This window comes from Larus michahellis, chromosome 15, assembly GCF_964199755.1.
Source record: "Larus michahellis chromosome 15, bLarMic1.1, whole genome shotgun sequence".
In the NCBI taxonomy this organism is placed as follows: Eukaryota; Metazoa; Chordata; class Aves; order Charadriiformes; family Laridae; genus Larus; species Larus michahellis.
In genome coordinates this window covers 8,210,784-8,223,822 of record NC_133910.1, presented here as the reverse complement: position 1 = coordinate 8,223,822, position 13,039 = coordinate 8,210,784, and the positions used below count along the sequence as shown (strand labels likewise).

Genomic DNA, 13,039 nt, shown 5'->3' with positions numbered 1-13,039 from the left:
TAGTCATCTTCCTATATAAATCTTTTTTTTTTATTAGAGTAGCAAATGTAGTGTTTCAGAAAAAGTGAAACTCTAGGGAGTAGCTGTGGCTTATTTCAAAGTTGTTTAAGAGACCAGTATGTTGTCTCCTTGCACTACTGATTTCTGTGGCATAGTTGGTCTTCTTTTGGATTCAAGAAACAACTGCATTTGTAACGCTTGACAAGTGATCCTCTTATGAGCCTCAAAGAGCAAATTCTCCCTATCTCTTACTTTATTTCAGGATAGCAGAATGGCTTCTGTTGTTGTGGGTTCCATACAAGTGTGTTTCACTGCTCTGGCTGCAATTATCATAGATAAAACTGGACGAAAAGTGCTGCTTTACGTATCTGGTAAAACACGTTACTGATTTTTTTTTCAGTAAGAAAATTTACTATATATAGTACCAAAAAGTGTCTTAACTGTTGGGGCAATTAAGTATTGCAATTTATGCATTTTTGAAGTGGTCTGCTTTATATTTATAATTTGGTACAACTATAGACTTAAACTCATAAGAGGAAATTATCATGTTATATATACATTGTAGAACCCCTTGAAACGACATATGGCTATCTTTTTGTCTTCTTACTGGGCCAGTTTTTATTTTGAAATAGCTGTGTCGCTGAGACAGTTCTTACTACTGTGATTTTTCTGCTTAGTGAGAGTCAGCGTTACGATGCATTCTCATGCCCAAGTTGCCAACACGTGGCTATTTCAAGTAATTTATCTGTGGCTACTGCTGCTTTCATGGCGCATTGTGGTGTTTACTTATACAAAGACTATAGTTCAAAGAATTAACTTTACGAGTAAAGGTGCTAAAGAAAACTAATTCTGTTTGCTTCAGTTGTTGTGCTGCATGCTCAGTAGTAATGACTGCTGTCAAGACTCTCTTGCTTGGCTAGTGTTTAGAGTGCTCATCTAGCATCTTTCGCTCATCAAGGCCAGTGTTTATTTCCAAGAACAGTATCTTTTAAGAAACACTTCTGCGAGGGCCACCGTGTCTTATATTTCGCTGACCAACTACGTTCTGCCTCTCAGAAGAATACCCAAGTGGCAACCAGTGACAACTTGGTTATTGGTTATTTTTCAGGGGTAATCATGGCTCTCAGTACTGCGTTGTTTGGGCTTTACTTTAAAATCATCCTTCCAGATGGAAACAACTCATCGAATCCTGATGTATGGTTCACTCTAAACTCAGCATCCCCAGGAGCAGAAAGCAGCATATCCTGGCTTGCAGTAGTGAGCCTAGGGCTCTTTGTTGCTGGTAAGTGGAACAGACTTCTAAGTAGCCATTACGCAAAACTCAGACTTTCTGATAAACATGACAATTTTGTTCTTTGTTTTCACATTATTGATGAATGGAAATGAAAGACCTTTTCAGTGTCTAAAGCAAAGCTGAGCTGAGCATTCACAACCCTGGTGACAGAGCTAGCAACTTGGTTAATCTAGTTCCCTGGAAAATGAATTTGTACCTCCTTGTGCTAATAAGTAGTAATTGCTCAGAGTAAACTGCTCTACAGTCATGGACAAAACAGTCTTTGTTAATGTCTGAGCCACACTAAATTCTGTGATGGTACAAAGCAGCAGCAGTTAGAAACAAGGTCAGTTTTTAAGCTTACCACTTCAGAGACTTTGTGGCAAGAAGTTCTGCTTGTTAAGAATATCCTTGTAATGAATTTGATGTAAAATGCACTAGCGTTCATCATGCTGCCCTAAAATAGCTTGTTCTCTTTCCTTCTGGTAGAGGTACTGTTTTACTAGCATCATCCAAGAATCTGTAGAGGGAAAACTGCATCCCCCTCACGTGGCTAATCTGGGCATCATTCAGTCTTTCCTCTAATATTGCATTTATTCTCTTCTGGTGTTAATTGCAGGTTTTGCCCTTGGCTGGGGTCCTGTTCCATGGCTGGTGATATCTGAAATCTTCCCACTTAAAGCGAAAGGCATATCGAGTGGTGCTTGTGTGTTAACAAACTGGATTATGGCCTTCTTGATAACCAAAGAATTTAATGATTTTATAGTAAGCATCGTAAATTTACAATCTGAAGTTTCTTATAATAGGGAAATTTATTAAAGATGCTCCTGAGGGAGCCTTGAGCCACAGTCTTCTCTGGCAATACAGAACTGTAGTTGTACAGTAGTGAGCTGTAATAATGTGGTTTTTGTTGTTTCCTCTCCCTCAGGGTTTCTTAACGTCCTATGGCACGTTCTGGCTCTTCTCTGCCTTCTGCTGCCTCAGTGTAATTTTTACAGCCTTTTATGTTCCTGAAACAAAAGGACAGACCCTGGAACAAATTGAGACCTACTTCAGAAGACCTTAAGCCCAAGGCTTTTTATACTGGTATGAAACCTTCGTCTCATGAATTATGGTGCTATGGTTGAAAGTAACTAACTGTATCACATGGCAGACATCTGAGTTACTAAACTTGCTATCAAATGATTTTAATGAATTTTGTAAAATATGAATTCCATTTTTAAAAAAATACCCATGGGGATGTGCATACACTTCTGCATACTCCCGGCAGTAAATCGCCCTCGTGCGGGTCTTGGACATATTCTTTTTCTTAGATTCCTGGGTTCTTTTCACCTGGTGCAGACTGACTATAATGGCCAAGTAAGAATGTTAATTATATTGGCCAGTGTAAATTAAGGTCTAATTTTGTAAATAAATAAATAAATTAAATTTCCTTGCTGCACTTTACCTGTTCCTTATGGCACATGCTACAGTGAAGCAATGATGTAGCCTGGCTGATGTTTATTTCACAGGGCAGTACTTTACCTTTGTGTTGCTGCTACGATTTCCAGGATGCCTGACCATGGAATAAGTCTTGGTCCCGACTGCAGACGACGGCTGGGCTTTTATGGGCGTTAGGATTAAGTTGGCGTTATTTTTCCTATTGCTGTCAAGTTGGCTAGGAATGCATTTAAATCAAGAAGGGCTGGAACTCTGGGGAGAATGTATTTTAGAATTCAGAAATGAGCATTGCTTTTTTGCTTTTTGAAAAGCAATTACAAGGCCTTGGTGATAGAGAGCATATACTCTTAGTCAGAAAAGGAAAAAAAACTGTCATCTTGTGTAGTGTTAAGTTACGGGGCAAAGATCTCCAACTGGAGCAGGTCTCTGAAAGCCTAGAAGGCGCCTGGAAACACAACCCAGTGCTGGATTATAGTTCTTGTCAAAGACGGGTAACGCTTAAGACACAAACACCAATCTCACAGGTCATGATATAGCACTTGAACGAATGACATCTCTGAAACAAAATTTCTAGAGAACTCAAATGGAAACAGTAATCCAGAGCTGTCTGCAATAATGTACTGGCTCCTGTCTTTTTAATTTCTTGTCCGATGAACCAAATTTGGAAAAGCCATTAGTTTTGCATGTGCAAAAGAAAGAAGTGAGGTCCAATCTATGGTTTATTACATACGAAGGAATAAATCATCTGTTACTCCTTCCCAAAGGTGATAAATGGCACTTAAAACAGTTCCAGCTGTGATAGGACTGTTTCTGTTTGGATGTCGCATCTAAAACACAAACCATACACACTATCACATGACATTAAAAACAACGGTAATACATTGGCATTTAAGACGAGTGGTAGATAAAGAATTTTTGATCACAAATGTAGCAACAGTCTTAACAATACGCAACTATTAAATTACAAAGCAGTCTGCTAACATTCAAAGACTTAGTTAAAATTGACATTCCAGGTTGATAACACTTTTTGCATAAACCTTTAGAGACGCAACATTTTTCCATTCAACCAGATAAATACCTAATAGAGCTATAAATAAATATGCAGAAAATACTCTCTTAAATTTTATCTTCAAGTCGTGTGCTAGTATCGTGGTTTCCAAGAGCAAGCAAGACTCAGTCAGTTGCAGGTCAGCAACAAAGAGACGCAGCTGGGCGGCATACAGGCTGGCGGAGTTGTGGGGCTCAACTTGCAAGAATAAAAATACTTTCTAACCTGCATGCGAGTGCAGATGCGTGCCGCGTACTGTCACGGCAGCTTCCCCCCTATGGTCAGTATTAGGTTCTCAGGGTATAATTTATTCCCCCACAAAATCAGGCTAAGCCTATCTGAGAAAAATACTGCTTTAACAGAATTAGCAAGCACTGTGCATGTGACATCAGCTTGTTAATGGCAATAGTACGGTGCTCATTTTCGTACACACGCAGCACAAAAATGATTCTGAAATACCTTATCACCCGCAGATGGGCTTTCCCCCCTCCCCCTTGTACGAACACATTACTTTAGATTCCTATATATGCTTAGGACTTTTAAGCCCTTAAAACTTGTGGTCGAATTTACAAATCTATACACATATATGTATATACATACATATGTATATGTATTAAAAACCAAATCCAAACCCAAAGGATTATATATCTCAAATGCAGACTAAGCCAACAGCTCTGGGGAAGCTGCTGCACCTGCAAGCACAAGTGATGGGTCTACACCTTTACGAAACCAAGCACAAGCTTCGATCCGCGGCTTGGTCAGATGTACACAGAACAGCCGAAAGCCAAGGTCAGGCGCGGCAACCTTGACCATATGTAACTGGTCGTGAAATAGCGTTACATTTAGTGTGAGCGGTACCTGTCCCCTGCCCTATTAAGAACTGCTTAAATGTTTATTCAGTTGACTGGCCTACTCCAAAAAAAATTTAATTAAAAATATTTTAATTTGGATCTACCAATCAATTACAAGTGCACGTATAGAAAAAGTCACATGAAGGCAGACAGCAAACCTGCTATTCATTCTAGGTGCCACTTGCGTCCTGTATGTTATGTATCACAAAAAACAAAAAAAACAAAAACTCTGCAAAACCAAACACCACCCCCCCAAGAACCCAACCCAACCAACCGAAACAAAACCCCCGCACCAGCCCCAAACCAGGAAAGGACTGTAATCAGAACAGTCCCGACTTGTTCCTTGCAAAGCAGGAAACTGAAGGCATCCATCCATCCATGCATCCATCCATCCATCCATCCATCCATCCAACCAACCAACCAACCTAGAATCCACATCTCTCCTACCCTGAGTAGCGCCTAGCCCTTTCAAACTGCCATGAGGGTCCTTCTCTCTCCTTAGAAGGATGTGTTTTGTTACTTTCAAACATCTATAGACTTTATGTGTACAGCATTGCCTCTAGAAAAACAGAGCCGGACAAAAATTATTTGTTAGTCTGCAACAGTTCCTAAAGCCCAAGCTCTGTAGACCTTGGGAAGGGCTCATCAAAGCCTCAGCCTTAAGAGCTGCGTATTATGTGCATGTGCAGGAATTAACTTAGCTTGTTGTCTCCAGACTCTTGAGTCCTAGTCACGCTTCAGAGCTGTGCTGATGGTTTGCATATGCATGCTGTAATGGAAACGCAGGAGAAAGCTGATGTTGCATCCCCATTTTGGACAGACACAAAATGCAAGGACATGGCACTGAACAACCTGACGCCGATGCCGTTTCGAGTGGAGGTGCGTGGGTGCAGGTACTGGGCTAGATGACCTGCAGTGGTCCCTTCCAGCCTCCCCTACTCCCTGATCCCCAGATCGTTACCCATACTGGTAAGGAAGCGCAAGTACATGCTGAATGAACTGCCTGTACAGTCTAATGCTTGCACCAAAATAAATGACGTTCCTATAATTTAGTCAGACTAAGGCACAGTGCTGCAGTGGTGACAATACCGTTAGCCCAAAGGGGTTACAAGCCCTGCCTCCTCCAGCAAACCCAGCATCCTGGGGTAGGAAACATTTCTTGCAGAAACTTCTTTGTTAGAAGAGTCCAGAATGACTGGACTCGGTTCAGTTGCGCTTAGCTCCACAGCAAGTGGTCAACTTGGTGACAACTCTTCCTTCATGGAAGGAATTTCTTCCATCCACCTGTGGCAAGATCTTTCAGTATTCCTCTCTATTAGAACACCACCCATCTTACACGGCTGTAGATTCAAAGATTATGTTTTTTCTCATCCACGAGATCATCAGCCAACACCAAGAATGCAAGCTAAAAGCAGTCTTAACATAAGATGTGAAAGTCGGATGGGTTGTGCGTAGGGTGGACATGGCTACAACTGGTGCCTAACACTACTTTCTAAGTTTCACTGCGTAGATGCATGCACGTGCAGGCAACGCAGAAGGGAAACAACATGGCTGTAAGGCTGGAGTGAACACCCAGCCCGGTACCTTCCAACAAGCCTTGTCATCTGACACCCGTCTGAAGTAGCAGAAGTTGCATAGATGTATAAAAACCTTGCCCTTTATAAATGATGCACAAGAGCTGCATCGATGCTACCAGCTGGCTTTTATTTTAATTTTAATTAGCAGTCCGAATGGCATGGATCTAAGACAGTATTTTGACAGAAACAATGGCTAGAAGGTCGTTCAGAGGATGCGAACACATCACACTGAGAGGCACGTAACTCACGGCGCTCTGAGGAAACCGTTGAGAGCCCACAGAAACCACCTCCTTGTACAGCGGGTATTTGTCCAGCTGTGCCAGCAATTTCACATTATTGTGGGATATTTTGTCTTTTGATACAATAAATGTGATAAAGACCTTCATAGAATTTGGTTCTTGTGGCTTATGTCAAATAAAATTGGAACATTATTACCATGGTCTCTGCCCTCTACCTACACTCTGGGCTGCTCTCGCATAGTAAGTGGGTAGTAAACTACATATACATGAGCATAAAGCCTCAGCTACCATCTCTAGGTGTCATATAAACCAAACTAATGTTGCCTGATCCCTCCCAACTTCTTTTGCTAACTCCAATATTATCCCTACATCCCTGCAAGGCACGCTGATTAATTAGAAAAGCAAAGACTCAAGAAGCTGCAGCCTTGTTAAGGCACTTACTGCGTACATTAGGAATGAAGACAGGTAATTTTCTTCCAGGGTTCAGATCCGCCCTGTCACATGAGTAATAGTCTATTAGGTCTGGTAGTTCCCCTTGTGACGTGCGTAACAGCTTGCACCTGACCCATTAAGCTGAGCTATAGCATAAAATTCAGGTGGGAGGCGCGGGGGAGGCAGCTGCTGGGCTTCCCTCTTGAAACTACACCGCCATCCTGTCCCAGGTAAGTACCACAAAGCTAGTCCAATCTGGTTTTGTCTAGCTTAAGCAATGAAATTTACTCTGGACTCCTTACAGAGTCCTTTGGCTGTTCGTTAGCATTTGCTAGATGCCATCAATGCTGAGACTACAGGCAGAGCTGCAAAGGTTCTCTCACACGCACACACTCTTACTTTACGGCAATACTCTATAGCCACTGCTGTGGTTCTGGTTAAAGAAAGTAACTCTTACTTCATGGCCCCCCTTTCTATAATCAAGTCTCGGTTATCACGCAAACGCCACATCCGTACGCATCCTGACTACCATCACGGCCAGCGGTCAAGCTTTCCTCATTCTCCGTGATCTCCCTAGTGCTCCATCTCTGAGGCTTGTCTTTGAGGATACCTAAATACGTGTTTGCTCAGGTAGGGTTGAGTCACGTTAAATCCTCTAGAATAGCACAAGTGAACATCTGCAAGACAGTTAAAATCTGATAACCTAACAGTGCAAAGCAAAGTTTCCAGTTAAAGCTGTATTTTAGCTAAAGCTCCAGTTTTGCAACACGCTCACATAATTGAAATAAAATACTGCATCGATAAATCCGTTTATGGAAAAAGGTGGTGCTTTTGCTTTCTGAAAATAGCTGAGTGCAAGCAGCGCTCCCTAAAGTGCATTCGGTAAGTCCACAGAAGTGTTTACAACTTCCAGGAAAATAAGCACCACGTGATACTTTCAGATTGATTTTTTTAAACCTTAGCTGCCCAAATAAATAGGACAGGGTAAATTAACACCATCTCTAGAACCAACATTCTCAGAAAGTATTACAAGCTCTTGCAAAGACTTGGAGCTGGCCCTTCCTTTTAAATGCTTATTCAGGTTCACCGTCACACATCTATGGGTGCAAAAATACTAAAATAATAGTAGCCACTGGTTAGTACTGCTGCTGCTCCTACATTAATTACTGTCGAAAATATTGCTTCTTTCCTTGGTCAGCCACTCCAGTTGGGAGTAAGAAATTATTCTTTCAGGTAAGGCTTTCCTTGCATCTTTTCTTAGGCGTATTATATACAATAAATTGGGCAAAAAATACTTTGCAAAAACAGATTTACATTCAGACAGACTGAAGCAAAAGGCACACACCTCCAGATGGTCAGGCTTGGACAGAAAGTGAAACCATGACACGTGAATGGCATTACGAAATAAAATCAAGGATACAGAAATATTTCTACATATAGAACAAGAAATACCTGCTAATAAAGCTAAAATCATCAGAGCATCACGCTTTCATGAAACAAAACAAACAAACAGAAAAACACAAACAAAACAAAACCCTTCCAAAATACTGTTTAAAATTGATTTTTGGCATAGAGGAAAGGGTTAAAGAAATAATCAAGCTTTAAACATGAAACCCTGTCTCTTAACATAAAAAAAAAAGATCTAAGATGACTATTTCATCATAGAAAACTGGCTTCTTAGCAGTGAAATTTCAGTCTGGATCCAGGTAGAAGACTGTGATTCTCTGGAATAATGACGTACACTGTTGATGCAAGAGCAGACAACGGCTAATGCCGGCGCCTGCACAGGGATCTCTGTGTAGCCACAAAGAAAAGCGGGGGTTGGCTCTTCTGCCTGCAATGGCAAAATGTGCAGGTGCCCTACTGCAACAGCTTTCCAGTCGATGGAGAAACACAGTTGGGTTTGTTTTTTTCACTTCCAATTCTTACGGAATATTTTGAAAGTTTCTTATAAAAAGTCTCTCTGCTCAAGGATTCTTAATGCCAAAACAGTTCTCAAGTTTCTTTAAAAAAAGTGCGTGGACAGGCCAGAGCAAAGAAAGCAGCATCTTCATATCTTACCTGATCTTTATAGAACATCCTTGATTCATCGGTGAACATATCGCAGCGGCATCATTTCAAGGAGAGACTGCAATGTTTGGAAAGACCTTGCCTGCAAGCCTTTTTGTTTTGTTTTGTTTGTTGTTTTTGGTTTTGTTTTTGTTTTTTTTTTTTTTAAATACTGAAAAACCAGGAGTGATTTATGCTATAAAATCCCTCCTCCCACACGACACACACCGTTGTAAAACAACTCACGATAGTAATAACAGTGATTAACTTAGCTGAATGTCATTCACGTACTTCAAATTTTAAGAAGCTCAGAAACAAGTAATACGTTTTATTTACTTCAGTTTCAGCCTAAATCTCTCATCGATTACCTACTCTTAGAATGCCACGAAAAGTAACGGTTCATTAACTGAGAAAAGAAAACATACCTACGTCAAAGATATTAGCGTCACCAAATCAGGCTGAGCTAGCCAGAACAACATGGGTTCTATAGAGATTAATCACCAATACTTCCAGCCACATTTTACCACTAGAAGCAGTGTTTGTGACATTCCCATAGAGCTCACAGAGGTGTAAGAAAACGTGAAGTAAGGAAGAAAGGTTTTAAGACTGTCTTCACTTCAAGTCAATGATGTCTTCATCATATAAAGAAATAAGCTGAAACGGATAGCTCGATGGTATGCTCTCCTCCCTGTTTGATAAAGTATCGGGATCTGAACTAGCGGAAAGATGATGTCCTTCAGAATAGCTTTCGAAAGAGCTTGAGATTATCCTGCAAAGAGGGAGACACAAATTACTAAAAAAATACACAGCTCAGAGCAAGTAGGATGAATGGCTATTTCTAGGTTCAATCAAGTTATCCTAAAGACAGAGAACACCATTAAAACGGAGTTTCTCTCTATTTTACTCTGCTGAAAATTATCAAAAGGCAATGTTAATGACGCCCCCGGCTCAAATAATTTCCAAATAGTGAAATAAATAAAATATGGTTTTACAATGCAGCAGATCTTTTGTTCGTTTTGTTAATCTCAGCCGACTGTATCTTGGCTGAATTCTGCCATTACTCTACACAAACACAGATTGTGAAATCGGCAAAAACAAGAGAATGGCAGTGGGGTCAGGCAAGCAGAGCCAAACAGACAAATGCTACGGTGTTTCTTTGCACAATTTATTCTGGAAATACCAACACGAGAGCATGCGAAGAAAACGGCAAGCGAGGCTGCACAGTCCAGTTCCTAACGACGGGCTCCACTGCAGCACGTCCCCACAAAATCCCACTTAGTCTCACTTTGCTCATTAACGTGTCTTTAGCAAAAGGTATAATCCTTTCAGTACTTAAGAGTATTCGGATACTCTAAAACACACGCTGGCATGAAATTCACATTGGTATACAAAGGTCTCAGTCAGCCCCAGGCCAACTGAGATACGTACACACGAACAGGCTGAAAAACGAGCAATTCTGAAAACATTTTACAGTCTAACTTAGGTTGTTTTCTAAAGCCAGTATATTTACCTGTCACTACTAGTGGATCTTACTGCTCCCTGCTTGGGGTCTGACTGTCTTCGAGGAACCTTTTTTTGCTTCTGTGCACTTTCTGTCTTGGGTATAGGCTCATCCAAGAGGCCTCAATAAAGGAATAAAAGACTTAATACTCTCAAGAGAAAATAAAGCATTCATGAAAATGTTAAGGTATCTGTTTCTGGTTTCCATTGACTAGTTTCTACCTGGGTTAGCAGACGGTCATCCTTATATGCGATCAGACGCTGGCTGGACTATTTGCAAATGATGTCTTCTCACAGTTTCATTTGTGTGTTTATACTACTTCTTTATGAATACTGGCTGCATGTTACAAATCTGACTGGCACGGTCCAAAGATTAGTAGAAATTACCTATTTGGCAATTGATACGTACACTGAAGAACAAGGAGAGCTTACCCAGCAACTCTTTACGTGTTCTGCTTGCAATTTCTTTAATTTCCATGCGAGATAAGGATAGCGAGTGAGTAACTGGAAGAGAGGCAATTCCACTGGACGTTGTAGTAGCGATGACCTTGGGAGCCAAAGGTGACTTCAGAGGCCGCTCAATGCTTCGCCCAACCAGATTACTGAGAGGGATTTTGTACAGGTTTTTGCATGGAACTTCACCTGAAACACAGAAGGAAGAATAATTTCTTAATACTTCCAAATGAAAAGTTAGACAGAAAAGTTATATTCATTGTGCTGCATGCTTTTTAACCCAAATAACAAAGATCTCCTTTGCCCCACAGATCTTTCAATATAAATAGACCAGAAGGAGGAAGAAATGCAACCACATTGTGCAGACTTGCAATTTGACTTGGAGAGAAAAAGAAGATTGTCTCTTGGCAATGTGATGAATGAGCAGTGGAACCAGGAAGTAAATTTACACGTCCCGAGGCTGGTACTCTGACTCTCACACCGGGACTCTGCACTCTGTGCAATATTCTCCATGTATTTTAATATGTTACAAGTATATTGGAGCCTGGATCCCAAGGGGTTTAACTTATGGCTCCTCTTCTTAGGTGACATAAAATACCACGCATTTTCCTAATTTGCAGGAAAAAACTCCAACAACTAACCATCAAACAGCGCTGCCTTTTAAAAAATGAAACTGCAATTCCTTTCTCCCTTCCCCTTCTGCCCACAGTGCAGCGGCAGATTTAGGTGAGGAAGATATACGTACATCTTGCATTATCTAGCTGACGTTCCCTTGTTTTTCCATTATTGTTCCCCTATAGACTGATTGTTCACAGATCATGTTACACTAAATTGACTGTGCAAACTCTTCTGAGGCTAGAACTTCTCCTTACTTTTGGTTTGCAAAAGAGCTTTAACCATCCAGTGGCGGTTTAGCTTCTCTTAAATGAAAGGAATAGTGTACGTGAAATCTTAAATCTGCCCACAGTTTTATAAATTGTTCTGCATATTGCCAAAGATTCATCAAGCTACTGAAGCTTAATTCCTCTCCTCCTACCAAAACGATTTCTTCCAAAACAGTGTTACCATGCAATCAGAAGAGAAACCACAGGGTAAGAGCTCAGGTGCTTCATATCTGTGGATAAATAGAAAATCTCTACTTTCCAGATTCTCAGCTAGAAACTCAAAATCTTTTACCCAATCAATTTAATCTTAATAAAGATCAGCTGCACTGAGATGTGGCAGCTGGTGGAATCACCAGAGATCAGTATTCAAGCTGCCTGGAAACCATCTTACCTTCTAGAGAAGAAAGAGGACATTCTGGCATCTCATAAGCTGTCGGTGTTTGAGGAGAACTCCTTGAACTCTTTTCCTTAGAGCTGCTGTCAGATGATCCACTTACTGCAGCAGTAGCTTTAAAATAAATATCTGACTGAAATGACAAATAACTTATCATTAGTACGGCGATACTTTCTTAACCATCTTCTGAGTAAGAGCTCAAATGTTTGTCCGCTGTGTTCTATTGCCATTATTGCTGTATTGCTGCGGAGTCAACTAGGGCTGGTCATGGAAAGGTTATCCACTGTAAGCGGAGGGAACGCTGCAAATGATGTTGAGGACAGCGTTTGCCCCATAAACAGTCATGTATCTCAGATCTGCATTACTGTGAGCAATACCGGACAGTGAGATCAATTCTGATTCTCTACATACTTGACATAAACTAAGAGCACACAGATGAGCAGTTACCACGGATCAAGTAGCATATGCTTCAGTTTTGGTTTGTTTGGTTTTTGGCTACAGCAGCTTTTAATGTGAATTAGATCCCAACATATCACAGAAATGGTCAAACGAGATTTTCCTGTGTCTTACCCTTGATGCTACAAGTTGAAGCTCAGGCACAACTGCTGTGTGGACTAAGTTCCCATTCACCACTAACCGGATCTCAATGGAATCAGTAGTGAAGGCAAGGATATAAGGAAAAGCACAGACTGCAATGAAACAAAAATTATTTGGCAAGGAAAAATGGTTAATGTAAATGTTTCTTGGATGCTCCACGAAAACTGATCTTCAGTATCTGACCTCTTCTGGCATCTCCCTTTCCTAGGAAAAGGGTTGTCTAACATACTGATGGACACTGAGCTACATCAAGCCTGAAGAAAACTTCACTCTCCATGCCTGGCAGAACGTAAACTGAATGG

The 13,039-nt window shown here is 40.9% G+C and overlaps 2 protein-coding genes across 26 annotated transcripts in view; one reads left to right on the top strand and one right to left on the bottom strand.

Moving 5' to 3' along the window:
- The window catches only part of SLC2A8 (solute carrier family 2 member 8), a 17,927-nt gene extending 4,888 nt beyond the window's left edge, over window positions 1–13,039 (top strand). For 2 of the 12 annotated variants that reach the window (XM_074608430.1, XM_074608436.1), the window contains 4 exons: window positions 263–371; window positions 1,109–1,282; window positions 1,893–2,038; window positions 2,202–2,714. In XM_074608430.1, the coding sequence (XP_074464531.1) occupies window positions 263–371; window positions 1,109–1,282; window positions 1,893–2,038; window positions 2,202–2,339 (567 nt within the window). In that variant the 3' untranslated portion in view covers window positions 2,340–2,714. Of the gene's footprint in view, window positions 1–262; window positions 372–1,108; window positions 1,283–1,892; window positions 2,039–2,201; window positions 2,715–2,784; window positions 2,907–5,327; window positions 6,625–11,173 lie in introns of those variants that run through there. The other 10 variants (XR_012590006.1, XM_074608433.1, XM_074608432.1 and 7 more) reach the window with 10 other exon arrangements.
- GARNL3 (GTPase activating Rap/RanGAP domain like 3) overlaps window positions 9,217–13,039 on the bottom strand; it is a 53,549-nt gene continuing 49,726 nt past the window's right edge. For 13 of the 14 annotated variants that reach the window (XM_074608406.1, XM_074608410.1, XM_074608399.1 and 10 more), the window contains 5 exons: window positions 12,711–12,829; window positions 12,138–12,273; window positions 10,842–11,051; window positions 10,420–10,531; window positions 9,217–9,678 (listed from right to left, as the gene is read on the bottom strand). In XM_074608406.1, coding sequence (XP_074464507.1) covers window positions 9,522–9,678; window positions 10,420–10,531; window positions 10,842–11,051; window positions 12,138–12,273; window positions 12,711–12,829 — 734 coding nt within the window. In that variant the 3' untranslated portion in view covers window positions 9,217–9,521. The remainder of the gene's footprint in view (window positions 9,679–10,419; window positions 10,532–10,841; window positions 11,052–12,137; window positions 12,274–12,710; window positions 12,830–13,039) is intronic. The other variant, XR_012590005.1, reaches the window with a different exon arrangement.